Genomic DNA, 15,009 nt, shown 5'->3' with positions numbered 1-15,009 from the left:
AAAGCCCCCTCTTGCTAGCAAGATGTCTCCCAGGTAAGAGAAACAACTTGGATGAGAGCGTAAGAATAAGCTTGCTGTATCTGACCAGTGACCCATCTACTCCAGCATTCTGCCTCTGACAGTGGATGGAGAACATAGCCATTGATAGCCTTATCATCCATGATGTCTATAATCCTCTTTTAAAATCATCCTTGTTGGTGGTCCTCGCTTGTTGGATGCAGTAGATCAACCCCAACAAGGTGCCCCCCAAAGTGGCCTATTTACTTGAGCTTGGTTCTACTTCCTTAATGGTTCTAAACCTGTTACAAAAGAACTAGCTAGGGCAGCTCAGAGGGGCGATTAAAAATGGTAGATTAAACCATGAGAGTGGATCAGAACTAAAATCAGTATTTTGTCTGTTCAGAGTCCGCATCAGATTACAGGTGCTTGTCACACAAAGACTGAATCTGGGCTCTACTGCCTGCAAAATATCTGCTCTTCAGCTAGGTCCCTTTACTGGATTGTACTACTTCAGTTTGCAGGTGGAGCTGCGTATTTAAATGCCCTTTTAAAAATCCCTTTAGTGCAGTAGCTTAGCATGTCAGGGAAACAACTAGGTTAGTAATCTCTGACCTTCTGTGTTCATGGAGGGCTTCAGAAAAACCCCGAAAAAGGTAACAGGAGAGATATTAAAAACCCAGTCACCAATTTGCTGTCCAAAGTGGCATAGTCCAGAAATAACGGCATTTCATGGTTTTTTTATGTTCATGCAACGTGACCTCTTAAAGGAGGCAGATTAGCCCAGAGAGAAATCCACAGCCAATGCTTTTGTTGTGGGTTTAGTTTAATCAGTTGGATCTTTTATTTTATTAAAAAATATTAAGTTACAAACATTACCACAAATGGCATCTCTATTCACATACAAATGTAATACAAAAAAACCCTTTTCACTCTGCTTATTTCAACTTCTGCCCATTTATTACTCCTTTAGGATACAATCCCCAGGAACATTTCTCCTTTGCAGTTCTCTTACACAAGAGAACTTCCCAGGGGATTTATTGTTTTTCTTATCCCTTTAGGGCTTGAAGTTGCATCTTTTCACTTGCCAAAATCAAAAGGTCATGTTTTTCACCCTGTAAAGGTGACCTGCAGCCACCCCCAGGTACCGCACTTCTTGGAATTGCAGTGCTTGAGGAAAAGATTACTAGAATGAATTATGGAATTTAACAGATGTTTCTTTTAGAATTTGCTGGCTACTGTAAAAACACTAAATGTGAAATATAAATTTAGTTAAGATGTGAGCTAGACTGTCCATTCCGGATAACAGTGCAATTCAGAAAACAAGGTGATAAGTTTCGCCCATATGAACAACTTTCAAGGTTTGAGTTTTTTTTATCATTATTAACATTTTGATCTGGCAAGTCCTATTATTTCAGGGCTGCAGAAAGCTGCTTTTAGTATCTATCATTTCATTGGGATTCTTTTGGGCTGGAATGAAAACAGTCTAAACAGAGATAAATAGTAGGTGAGTGCAATAGTAAAAAACTCATTTAAATAGGCAATAGGTTAACTTCAAATAAGCTTTTCTTAAATTAGTTTTAAAAGGAGGATATGATAGGAAAGAAATGCAAGACGTGCAAGGCAGACAGGAATCAAGAGGCCCTGCTGCCTCCACCGCTACCCCTTGGTGGTTCTCTTCCCAGCCCACCAAAATCCACACAATTTCCTTCATTTGGCCTCCACAGCTCCTCCCAAGCTGGGAAGAGAATGGAATTTAAAAATGCTCAGATTAGACCCATCAGTTTAAGCTCAAGCAGGTAGCAAAGGTGTACAAAACTGGCCCACCATTTTGAGTTACACCTTCATCACAAGCCCACGTATCAGAAAGTGGTTCTACACAACTAGGCTGAATGGGGTGCAAAGGTGCAAAGTATTACACAAAGACACCTAAGGCTGATGAGAGCTTCACAACACACCTGCCCTGCAAACTTAACCCAGTTTTCTAAAATAAATATATATACAATTAATGGCTTTGGCCAAGGAACCTTGGGAAGCACAGAAGTGCCTGTTTTCCAACAGGACTTGGGATCTAACTGTATTTGTTCGCGATCATATGAGAGGGTGAGCAGAAGGACCATGATATAGTTAACTCAGCTTACGATTCATAGCATAGACACTCCTTTAGATGCAACGGTGAGGAAGGGGTGGGGAGAGGAAGAGCAATGGAAATAGATGCCCTAGTTGCAAGACTTGCTCATCACTAGCATGCCAGTTGTTTGTTTCTCTATGTAAGAGTTGGATCTGGCCTCTTTCAAAGGAAACAAGTCCTCATTTGGGTTTGGGTGATGTACATTTAAAACACCTACCAGGATGCTACTTAGTCCCCTTCTGAAGCCATCCCTAGAGTCAAATGCTTACCAAGAAAATCAACAGATGAACATCCAGCGAGGATAATACAGCATGCCAAGAATCACGGAAAGGGTGGCAGAGAGAAGAGGGGGGTTTCCAGACCCTACCAGAGTTCTAATTTTCTACCCATCAAGAGAAAATTCAAATGAAGCTCTAAACGATGACATAATTTTTTTGGGGGGGGGGCGTCATTTTTTGTACCCATTAGGCCACTCCAGCATTTCTTTTTCCCTTGCCCAAGAAGGAGATACCCTGTGTCTTGTCTGGAAGACTGGCATAGAAGTTCAACGCTTGCAAGTCACTCTCACAGGATAACAAAGGAGAAATATTCTTTGGGCGGATCCACTTGCTTTTGCTCCCCTGTTCCGGTCCAAGTTCAGTCCTGGCTTGGGTCACCTTGTCCCACTGCCTAGTAAGGCATGTACCAAGGAGAAAGTCTTCCACGGCCCCTGGAGAAGAACACACACACATACATTGGCCATGGCAAAAGTTAGCCCAGGTGTTTCACCACCCCATCCCTGGCCTAGGCATCATTTACTCAAAGGGATAAAATAAAATAAAATATTGAATTATTAAATTGAAGAGTCGCTTTGCCTAATTTCATGCTGGTGCCAATGAAAGAAACAATGGGGGGCACGTGCAGAGAAAGTGGGGGAAGGGGGATAGTTGCCCTGCCCACGGCAGTCCCTTATAGTAGGGGAGCATTCTTCAGCCGGAAGGCCACACTCATGGGCAACTTGCCGGGGGCCACATACAAGGGTGGGCAGGGCCAGATTAACAGTGGGTGGAGCAATGGATGTGACTCTTACCTTAACACCAGTGTAGGCTACATTCTAGCCATGCTAGTACCAGAGATTTCTACCTGCACAAACACCCCTGTCTCCATCTTTGCAAGCTAGAGGCGTCGTCACAGGTAAGCATTCAAAGATGGGAGAGCAAGGCGAGGGGTGTGGCCAGAGGAGAATCCCAAGGGCCATATAAAGAGTCTTGGAGTGCTGCATTGGGCCTCTGGGGCTGAGGTTCCCCACCTCTGCCCTATAGATTGCCCCCGAATGAATGCAGCCCTTAACAGAACCCTTGCCTATGATCTATTTTGCTCTTCCACAATCCACCCAACCCTTTGTTGCAGAACTGTAGGCCTCCCTTATATGAACTTCCATTTCCCAACACCCCAAACTCCAGGATGCTGTCCCCAAAAAAACATCTAAAATTAAATGCATACAAAATGGAGTGGAAGAGGTCAGGAGAAGCAAAGGGAACTGGGAGGAGAAAAGGAATTTCCTGAGACTCTATAAGCCAATCTAGATGAATAAATGCATCAACTCTAAGGGTGTTCTGCCTTTCCTGCATATAAGCCACTTGCTCATTAGCAACAAGAGCCATCCATCACTGATAGAATTGATTCCCAATGGCCTTGTCAAACTGCATTCAGGGCCGTGGTCAGCTGGAGTTATGCACAAAGCTGTGTATATTCTATGCTGTGTGATCTCGGTGTACAAGTATGGTATTGTTTTACCGCTGAAAACCACACATAGCAAATTTCTAGCCCTAAATCTTAATAATGAAGCACACTGGGTGGCTTTTGGACAGTCACTGCCAGGTTGCTGTGAGGATAAAATGGGGAGTTGGAAAACCATGTGCACCAGCTTGAGCTTGGAGGGAAAAGGTGCCATATAAATGAAATGAATAAAAAATAAAAGACCGGTAAATGATCTTTTGCCTTTGCTATTTTTTCATATGTTTAGTGCTTTTTTTACTTACAGTAGCAGTTGGTCTTTTAATGGTTAGGCACATTGGTTTCAGTTTGCTAAAGAAAATAGGGATCTAAATTATTAACATAAACCCTTAGTTATCACCGTTAGTCCAGACTCTCAACAGCAGCAGAGAGGATTGACAGTGGTGTATAGAGACGGCCCTAAACACAGATCCCTGTACTCAGACCAGCTTTTAGATCCTGCAAAAGACAGAAAAGTAGTTTTTCGGCTCATCTAGGGCAAAGGTGTCAAACCCCCACTCCCGAAACAACTTGGGGATGCTGAAAGTACACGCCAAGCCAGAGCAGCGCAAGTGACACACTCGCTCCCAGGGGCACTCCATGCCAGCTGCTCTTTCTGGGATACCGAGCTGACGGGTTGCTCATTTCTGTTCCTTCTGATATGGAAAAGAGAACTGCTGCCCATGGGCACCACTAAGGTGTCCAACTCCTTGTCTGCGTGCAGCTTACAGGCCCTGCTGGCCACGCAGATGCACAGGTGACGCTGAGCCAGCCTGACAGCAGCAGCACCCAGGAGCCAATGTGCTTCTAGTGGCAGATTGTGCTAGCATCTTATACTGTCCCCCAGAAAGACAGTATATAGCAGGAAGAGGTCCTCGGTTCTCCTTCAGTTCCTAGCCTCAGACATCCAGGGCTGGATGCAACTAAGTTGTTGCGCTAGCAGAAACCAGCAGAATGAGTCCTGAAAGCACTATGGGACTCTTCTCTCCCCCCCCCCCACACACATCTGCTCAGGAAAACCCTCTGGACAGCATTGGGGTGTGGGAAGAGAGTAGGGAAGAGTATTCCACCTGGCAAACAGAAATGCTTGTATTGATGGAATGATAGCCTTACTGTGATGTTGGACAGTTCACTGGCAAGCACTCTTCTCCTGTCCACTCACCTGTGCACCCTTCCACGTGTCCTTAAACGCTGCCCTCCACAGAAACTGGAGCGGCGAGGCAGAGCTCCCCGGCCATGGAAAGCACCCCGGGAACCACCCCGGTCCGTGGAGCTGATGCCTGGCATGTTGGTCCTCTTGGGCAACACCTGAAGCAAAGCAAAGGCAACATGGTGCCACAAAATTAGCGCACATCACTTACAGCAGAGATGGGGAGCCTGCCCCCCACTCCAGGTGTTGTTTCACTACACTGCCCATCAGCCCTGACTGAGCCTTGTCCATGCTGGCTGGGCCTGATGGGAGGATCGAGCCCAACATCTGCAGAGGGTGCAAGTTTCCACATCCCTGGCTTTCCATCTTGGACTGGGATGTGAACACATGATGGAAGGCACCTTGAAATTTTGCACAGAAGTGAAACACTGGGCTGTAGTTACATAGAATGGAAGTGAAAGGCCAGTTTGGAAAGCAACACACCCACATTTGGAAAGACACAGATAGGGAAAGGTATATAGGTAACCATAGACCAGTACTGTCTACTCTGATTGGCAGCAGCCCTCAAGGGTCTCAGGGAGAGAAAGGCCTTTCCCATCAGCTGCTTATGGGGAGATGGTGCCAGGGATTGGGCCTGAAACTTTCTGGATGCAAAGCAGGTCCCCTTCCCACTGAAATACAAGCCCACACCCCCAAGGTAAGGTTTAGCATCCCCAGACACCCCTCCTCTTCCCATGACACACACCTTGATGATACGGCCTCTGAAGGTGCTCTCGCCCAGCTCCACAGCAGCCTTCACAGAACTCTTGTCGGCAAACTCAATGTAGGCATACCTGCAACAACAGGAGGAGCTGTGAAAGTCACCTGGGGCCAATTTGCAAGCTTCTGATGGGAGAAAGCTGCACTTGTGAATTCCCCTGGGGCCAAATGGGAAGCAGATTTGTCCTCTTCATTGCATCTTTATGTGGGGTGCCCCCAGACAGTCTCTATTTTCAGGTGCAATTCAATCACATCCCTGCCAATTCAGGTTGTGCACTTAGAGTGGATTCAAAGCTCCTGAAAAACAAGCCGGCTTCCCCAAAAGATAACACTATCTTTGATGAAGCCTTGCCTCCTCCACAAACAAATCAGGCTGAATACTACCTCAATAGCCAGCATTGTCTTAGTGCAGGCATGTCCAACAGGTAGATCATGAGATCTACCGGTAGATCACCGGACAGCTGTGGTAGATCACTGGTATTTTTTTTTTTTTATAATTTTTTATTGCGTTTCTTTTCATAGGTTCACAAGTTAATTTACATAGCAACATGCAAGAAACATTTTTTTATATATGAAGAAAAATAAAAAAAAGAAGAAAAAGTTAGATATGTTTCACATCATCTTTCATAGATTTACTTTCTTTTGGACCTCCCCACATCTTCCCAACATTGCATTCATTGTTCCAGCCTGATCAGCAATTTGTTACCTTGTTTCACCACTTATTATATCTTTGAATTTATTATGTTACCAATTTCAAAAGTTTGTAATTTAATTTTAATACATTCCCAATAAACATAATATATTGTTTCAAATTTGTTTCCTTTTCTCTTTTTATCTGAGCTTACTTTATCATTTGCTTAACTAGGTTGCGGAAGCGTAACGTTTCCTAATCGTGCACAATCTTAACATTCAAACAGCTTATAGTATTTTTGCAAATAATCCTTGAATTTTTTCCAGTCCTCCTCTATTGTTTCTTCGGTCAGATCTCGAATTCTGCCAGTCATTTCTGCCAGCTCCATGTAGTCCAACAACTGTGTCTGCCAGTCCTCCAGTGTGGGTAAATCTGGTGTCTTCCAGTACTTTGCGATAAGGATCCTTGCTGCTGTTGTTGCATACATAAACAAAGTTCTGTCCTTCTTTGGCACCTTCCGGTCCACCATGCCCAGAAGAAAGGCCTCTGGTTTCTTAAGAAAGGTATATTTAAATACCTTTTTCAACTCATTGTATATCATTTCCCAGAAGGCCTTTACTTTCGGGCAGGTCCACCAGAGGTGAAAGAATGTCCCTTCTGCCTCCTTACATTTCCAACACTTATTATCAGACAGGTGGTATATTTTGGCCAACTTGACTGGGGTCATGTACCACCGGTATACCATTTTCATAATGTTCTCTTTCAAGGCAGTACATGCCGTGAATTTCATACCGGTGTTCCATAACCTTTCCCAGTCCGCAGACATAATGTTATGTCCTACATCCTGTGCCCATTTTATCATAGCAGATTTAACTGTCTCATCCTGTGTATTCCATCTAAGCAGCAAGTTATACATTCTCGAAAGTACCTTAGTTTTGGGTTCTAATAACTCCGTCTCTAGTTTCGATTTCTCCACCTGGAAACCAACTTTTTTATCCGTTTTAAAAACCTCTTGAATTTGAGCATAATGTAACCAGTCTCGCACCTTGTTTTTTAATTTGTCTTGGCTTTGGAGCTTCCAATTGTCTCCAACTCTTTCAATTAATTCCCAATATTTTGGCCAGTAGGCCTCCATATTGGGCCTTTTTTTAGAAACCTTGGCTTCCACTGGTGATAACCACCTCGGGGTTTTACTTTCTAATAAATCCTTATACTTCATCCATACAGCAAAGATTGATTTTCTGACAATATGGTTTTTGAACAGTTTATGAACCTTTGCCTTGTCATACCACAAGTATGCATGCCAGCCGTAAAGATTGTCGAACCCTTCCAGGTCTAGGACATCAGTGTTTTCCAACAAGAACCAGTCCTTCAGCCAGCAGAAGGCTGCAGCTTCATAGTACAACCTTAAATCCGGCAGGGCAAACCCCCCTCTTTCTTTTGAGTCAGTTAGTATTTTAAATTTTATTCGGGGCTTTTTGCCCTGCCAGACAAACTTAGATATATCCTTCTGCCACTTTCCGAAACATTCCATTCTGTTGTGGTAGATCACTGGTAGATCACTGCCCCCCCAAAAGAAGCTCAAGAACTTCGGCTACCCTAAAAAAGCTCAACAACTGTGACCTGAACCCCCAAAAAGGGGGTAGATCACTGTCAGTTTTTAACTCTGTGAGTAGATCGCAGTCTCTTGGGCACTACCTATAATATTATATTATAATACCTATAATATAATAATACCCCTGTCTTAGTGCATCCCTGCAAACAAATCAGGATGAATCTACTATTTTGGAAAGTTGTGTGTCTCTTTGTTCTCTATGCATTTAGACACCTCTTAAGATACTGTAACCAAATTTTGTGTGATAGTTTCCTGAGGTCAAAGAGCAGGTTTCTGTCCGTTTGTATACAAATGGATGCCGCTGTGAATCAAGACGGTGGACTGAACCCTTCAAAAGTGCACTGATTTTAACCCACTGATATCAAAACTACAATGGTTTTTTGGTTCCTTATAATTCCCATGCAACGCTGGGTATGAGGCTTTTAGTGCTCAATAAACAAGCCTTCTGGAAGCACTCTTCATCTCAATGACTTGCTGGAGCAATACAAAACCTTCAGAAAGACACGATAGCCACTCAGCCATTTACAATCTGCACTGCCAGGAGTGGAGGGACAGAGAGGAACATGTCCGATCCAGAGGGGCAGCCTCAGGGGTCAGACTCACTGGGCACCTGGCAAGACCCACACCCGGCCATGTTGCTCATGGTTGATCCCCAGAGCTCTGCAATGTGCAGAATAATCGCTTTCTTCATCACCATCTTGGCTTGTTCCATCTGCCCTCCCGTGAGCCATGAGACAAGAGCAAAGAGGAGAAGCCAGTCCCCCCAGGTCTGCATTTGCTCTGGCACCTGGAAGCCATCCCATCCATCTACCTGGCCCTCAAGAGAGGCAGGCACCCCATCCTTCAAAACCACAACTGCCCCCCTTCCCCACCATCAAATCACTTGCCCTTTAGGATGACCGGAGAACTTGTCGCAGAGGATAGTAACTCTGTTGATCTGACCGCAGCTGTTGAAATGGGACTCCAGCTCTTCTGCGCTTCCACCGTAATCCACCTATAAAGATCACATCACACGTGTCCAGACTTCTGCCCCACTGCCCAAGGATTCAGGGAAGAGGCAGAGGCTAGTGGGGAAAGAATCTGCTTTCAATCCCTAGTTCAATCCCTGGCATCTCCAGCTAGAACTGGGGGTGTCCCCTTGTCTGAAACCCTGGAGAGCTGCTGCCAGCCAGAGTGGACAATATTGAGCTTGGTGATGATGAATTCGAATCATATCCCGCCCTTCTTCTCCCAGAGGAGCACATCAGCAACAAAACAATTTTGGAGTAGGGGGAAACCATTCTAAAACCAGTTTTCAGGGCTGCCAGGAACACTGCCTTTCAGACATCAAATGCCTGGGTCAACAGGGGTGTTTTTGATTTCCTCCTGAAAGTCGGTAATGAGGGAGAGGAACACACCTCAACAGGGAGGGCATTCCACAAATGGGGAACCACCACCAAGAAGGCCTGACAGAGCAGCCCGCAATAGACTGACTCAGTGTGTTCTTATGAGAGTACACAGTGATTTATAAAGATCAGCAAAGCCTCTGCATCAAGAGAATATTTAACCACATGCTGGGGACGTATCAGGTCCTAAAAGCCCCCTTCCTCCTGCCCTCTTCTAATTGCTGGGAGTTAATGTGTCTTAATTTTTGGAAGACAGGTGCTGAAGCTCATGCCTGCCAATCATGACTGTTCTCGTATCCTAACCATGTGTTTTGTGGTCAACTGGTTGGCAACACAGCAACAAGGGGAGACTGTTCTGCAAGGTCTCTAGCCCAGACATTCAGCCCAGACACTCAAGGCTGCTCCAGGTTCCTTGAAGCCCCATCTCACTTACATTTCCCACGTAGACAGAGCGCTGGTCAACTTCCATTTTTTCCTGAGTTGCCCGAGGCAAACCAAGACCTGTGGAAGGGGGGAGGAGGAGACCTCATGGGAATCATGGTATGCCAGAGGAGGTTGACCTGTGTCTCTTCAGAGGTTACTAGACTCCAACTCCCATCTTCCTTGACCACTGTCCTGCCTGGATGGGGCTGATGGGAGTTGGAGTTCAGTTTCTGAGTTTTGAGAACCTGCTTTTGAGTTCTCAGCCCTTTGAAATAAGACCACATAAAAAAAGAATACATTGATATCCCACCTGTTTCAAAAGGAGTTAAAGGCAGGGCATATGGCCTCCTCCATTTTAACCTCAAGACAACCTGCAAGGAAGGTCTGCCTGAGCATAAGTAGTGGCTAGCCTTCATGGCTGAGTCAGGATCTGAATGCAGTTCTCCCCTCTCTCCCCCCCCCCCGACTATTAGCCACTGCAGCAAGCTGGCTTTCGTGACTTGTAGTGTCCTCATAATACCTGTCCATGCAATCTTGAGGTCCAGAAACTCAAGGATGCAAATTTACAGAGGTTATACTTAACACAGCTTCTTTTCTAAAAGCCTTTGCCAGCCTAGTAACCTCCATTTCTTTTGGATGACAACTATCATCATCCCCAGCAGTGCCCTTCCCACTTGCGATTCCCAATGGATCTAGGCACTGTTCAAAGGAACAACCCAGGCTCTGCCCAAAGACTTGCAACCTAATATTACAGGTAGTGCCCAGTTATGACTCCCTTTCTCCATTCACTTGCAGGCACTTGAGGTGGCATTGTCCAATGCTACAAGGTCTTCTGGGGCACACATATCTTTTGGAATCACACAGTGAAGCCGCTTGGGACAACAGCATGCTGCTGTCAGCCAACCCTTAAAACACTCACGAAAACCGTACCTGCCTCTGATCTCATGATGAGGTTCTTTGCTTCGGCCTGCAGCTCCTGCAGCCACTCCTCCTCCTTCTCCATCTCACGGACCTTGGCCTTGATGGCCTCCAGTTCCTGCATAGCAAGATTGGGGGAGGAGGCAATAAGAGAGGTGCACAGGGTTGTGTTGAAGGAGCACAGCAGAGTAATCAGCCCATCCTCAGCCAGCTTCTGTTCAAGGATGGAATGAGTGAGACTCTTGTGCAAAACTAGGTTGCCCATTCTAATTGGGAAGCTCCGTCTTCTAGACCTCCAATTCCAAAGCTCTTTGCAAACTTAAAAGTTCCACTGTTGGTTAAGTAGATAGGTGTGCGTGTGTGCATGTGCATGCACACACACAACTTTGTAAGGCTCAGCAGAAGTGGAGATGGTTTGCTGTTTGCCACCTGAGCCAGTTAACCCAACCAGCTCACCCAGCTGCACAGCCTCTCAGCAATATATTTCTGGCTCCAATGAAACCAAGTTGCAAGAAAGCACCCTTGAAGCTGGTCCCTTTTGGATTTTATTTTGGTTTTTTTACTTATTTAAGCTTAGCAACCATAAATCCACCATTCATCAAAATTGATCACAGGCTGACTTCACAACAAATCAGATATACATAAAAGCAAATATAAAAGATGCAGCCAGATCAACAATACTTTAAACATGTACTTTAGATGCCTGAACAAACAAGGGCTCTATCCATCCCCCAGATCACCCTTCACCCACCTGGTACACTCCAGTTGTTTTGGACTACAACTCCCATCACCCTGTCAGCACTGATGGGAGTTGTAGTCCAAAACATCTGGAAAGCACATGATTGGTGAGTGCTGACCTAGATTAAAGCAGCATTGGTGTCAGACAAACCTCCCAGCAGAGGGTATTCCAAAACTGGGGCAGCACAGCTGAAAAAGCCTATTTCCTCATTGATTTTGCACAGCACATCTTACCGTACCTTACTGCCATCCTATAAAGGTCAGGCTCAACCAGTAGCCCTCCAGCTGTTGCTGCTACTACACCTCCCATCAACCATAACCACTGGCCATGCTAACCGGGGGGGGGGGGCGGTGATGGGAGTCCAAGCATCTGGAGGGCCACAGCCTTCAAGTCACCCCTTAGAGTAGGGTTTCCCAAACGTGGGTCTCCAGCTGTTTTAGGACTACAGTTCCCATCAGCCCTGACTGCTAGTCCTGCTAGCTAGGGATGATGGGAGTTGTAGTCCAAAAAATAGCTGCAGACCCAAATTTGGGAAACTCTGCCATAGAGGTTCTTTCTGTTATTGTTTCTCCTGCCCCAAAAGAAGCCAAGATGATGCCTTCCAGATGTTGCTGGATGACAACTCCCATCATCCCTGGCAATGCTGGCTGGAAAAGATTTAGGAGTCCAACAACATATGGGGGCAACCACAGTCCAGACTCACAGGGTCTTCCACTTCCAGGAGCTCCTTTCTATCTCCTTTCAGAGGACTCAGCTTCGTCTCTTCTTCCAGGTGCTTCTGCCAAGCTGAGATTTCAGTCGCATCCCAGGGGGAATTGGCAGTGGCTAGAGACGGAGGGTTCTGCCACCAGGACTCAGCGTCAGGGAACTGGGGGCTTGGGGAGGAAAACAGAAGCACCAAAAGTGAGCTGGAGCTCTAAAGTAACTGGGAATTTACACAGACTCATCCAGACTCCTCACCCCCCCCCCCCGTTTTCCTTCATGTGTTTTGGACTATGACTCCTATCAGCCCCATGACACAAAAACGTAAAGCACAGAAATTTGTGCCCATGGCATGCAGGCTTAGCAGCTGGGCTAATTCAATTCTTTCCAACCACAGACACTTACAGCAGCAGGAGGAAACCTGTGGCCGTCCAGATGTTGCCAGACTACAGCTCCCATCATCCCTGGCTGCTCAGGCAGTTGGGAGTTGGCATCCAGCAACCTCTGGAGAGTCATGGATGTTCTCCACCCCCCGACTTAAAGCATAGTCCTAAGATTCCTCAGGGACGCGGGTGGCGCTGTGGGTTAAACCACAGAGCCTATGACTTTCCAATCAGAAGGTCGGCGGTTCGAATCCCCGCGACGGGGTGAGCTCCCGTTGTTTGGTCCCTGCTCCTGCCAGCCTAGCAGTTCAAAACCGCTCCAGCACGAAGGTAAACGGCGTTTCCATGTGTTGTTCTGGTTCGCCAGAAGTGGCTTAGTCATGCTGGCCACATGACCCGGAAGCTGTACGCCAACTCCCTCGACCAATAAAGCGAGAGGAGTGCTGCAACCCCAGAGTCGGTCACGACTGGACCTAATGGTCAGGGGTCCCTTTACCTTAAGATTCCTCACTCATCATAGCTAAGCCCCACTGAGTTCAATAAGGCTCATTCTTGGCTCATCTTCCCTTTTCTTTTTCTTTTTCCCCTATTTTTCTTTTCTTTTATCTTTTCCATAGTTGCTTATGTTCTGTGTCATGTACTTTTATATTTTTTGTAGTTTTAAAAGTTTTTCCCCCCATTACTATTAAGGAATTTTCCTTTGTAATTTTGGTTGTCTATATTTATATGTACCTGTTTAAAGCAAAATAAAAGTTTTTTTTAAAAAAGGCTCATTCTCCAGCATGCACATAGGACTGCAGCCTTTATGTGAAGCAGAGCCACAGAGGGGTGGAAGGGGCAGAATATATATCTAAGGGACCTGAGGCAAAGCAATAAATGACATCCTCCTTCTCCCAGCCCCCAGTCCAGTCTGCCTGAGGCAGAAAATCTCGCAAGTGACTCCCATCTTCCCTGGCAATAGAAGCAGAATGATAATAATAAAGTAAATAATGTGCAATTTGCTGCCCTTTCATGACATACATAAATCAGATCCCTAAGGCAAGCTCTTCACGCTGTCTAATGGTAGAACAGGTTCCCAGGAACCAGGTTAGAGGCACAGGGGAGCTTCAGAGACAAGTGTGTGGGGTGAGTGAAACTCTCTCTCTCTCTCTCTCTCTCTCTCTCTCTCTCTCTCTCTCTCTCTGTGTGTGTGTGTGTGAGTGAGAGAGAGAGAGAGAGAGAGAGAGAGGGGGTGGAGGGGGCAGAGTATATATCTAAGGGACCTTTTTCAGGCTGAGGGTAACGTCCCCTTCCAGGGACCACATGCTAGTGGAGGGCGGGGGCAGAGGAAAAAGTGGGCGGTGCAACAAATATAAATTTTACCTTCGTACAGGAGGCTAGTTTCTACACACGCTCACATACTGCTCTTTCTCCTCCATCCAGGCAAGCAAGAGGCCTTACCAGAGATCAAGGACATATTACCGCTTAGCAAAAACACTTGAAGAGGGAGTAAAGCAGGGTTGGTGAGCGTTGTGGGTGTGTAGCTCCGAAGACTCACTTGGGCAGCTAAAGAGGGGGGCTCTTTTTGGCCCCCAAATACGAGGCTTCACATCCCCATTATAACAGCATACACCCATCTTTAAAAGACACCCCTATTTTGTTAAAAAGGAATATATGTACAGGGAGCAAGATGACGTTTGAGTTCAGGAAGGAAGGAAGCAGAACATTCCAGCAGAGAAATCCAAAGGAAATGGAGTTTTGTAGCTAAAAAGCCAGCTAATTTGGGGGAACCAAATACCCCAGAGAGCACCAGCCTTCCTATCTTTTGGCAGGTGCCATGTTAAAAAGCAGCACCTTACAGTCACCTTTTAATTGCCCACAAATGCTTGCTTTCCCATAATAAATATGCTTGCCTTTAAGGTACCACAATGGAGTTTGCTGCTTTGGGATGCAAAAAGCACCAGAAGCCCCTATTCCCTCCTGTACACCTTTCTCAAGTTCTTTCTCCCAGCTGGCAGGGAGGACCTTGCACCCACCAGGCCCTGGCCCCACCCAGCCTGAAACCAAGAAAGAGGCTTACAGAGCTTCAGCCCCACTCAAGAGTCTCCCTCCCTCTTTATAATTACCTTGCCCCAAGTCCAAACATTGCTGCTCACTCACACCCTTTTTTGCAAGCAAGTCCACTTCTGTTTTATCTCACGTTAAGGAAGAGGCTCAGGCCAGTTTGGAAGAAGCAACAGGTGAAGAAGGTTTCTGGCCTTCCATTTGATACATCAACAGCCAATCAGGTGCCCCTGGAGGTGGGGCTAGCTACCTTGATGGGAGCAGAGAAGAGAAACACCTCCTGAGTCCTGACAGCCAATTCAAGGTCAGTTTCATTGGTCTGTTTAAAGGCACTTCTCAATTGCATTTAAAAATCTCCAAGCGATATACAAAAACGCA

General features: G+C 46.0%; 1 protein-coding gene across 1 annotated transcript; it reads right to left on the bottom strand.

Moving 5' to 3' along the window:
- Nucleotides 1-87: 87 nt before the first annotated feature.
- Nucleotides 88-15,009, bottom strand: PABPN1L (PABPN1 like, cytoplasmic). The gene is made up of 8 exons (XM_083513837.1): nucleotides 14,694-15,009; nucleotides 12,207-12,378; nucleotides 10,777-10,882; nucleotides 9,857-9,924; nucleotides 8,926-9,032; nucleotides 5,779-5,866; nucleotides 5,046-5,191; nucleotides 88-2,837 (listed from the first exon to the last, which is right to left on the bottom strand). The coding sequence occupies exons 1-8, from the start codon at nucleotides 14,711-14,713 to the stop codon at nucleotides 2,798-2,800; spliced, it is 747 nt and encodes a 248-aa protein (XP_083369963.1). The 5' UTR covers nucleotides 14,714-15,009; the 3' UTR covers nucleotides 88-2,797.

This window comes from Podarcis liolepis, assembly GCF_965112155.1.
Source record: "Podarcis liolepis genome assembly, chromosome: 7".
Taxonomy (NCBI): domain Eukaryota; kingdom Metazoa; phylum Chordata; class Lepidosauria; order Squamata; family Lacertidae; genus Podarcis; species Podarcis liolepis.
Note: the sequence above shows the minus strand (reverse complement) of the source record. Positions and strands in the feature narration are given on the sequence as shown.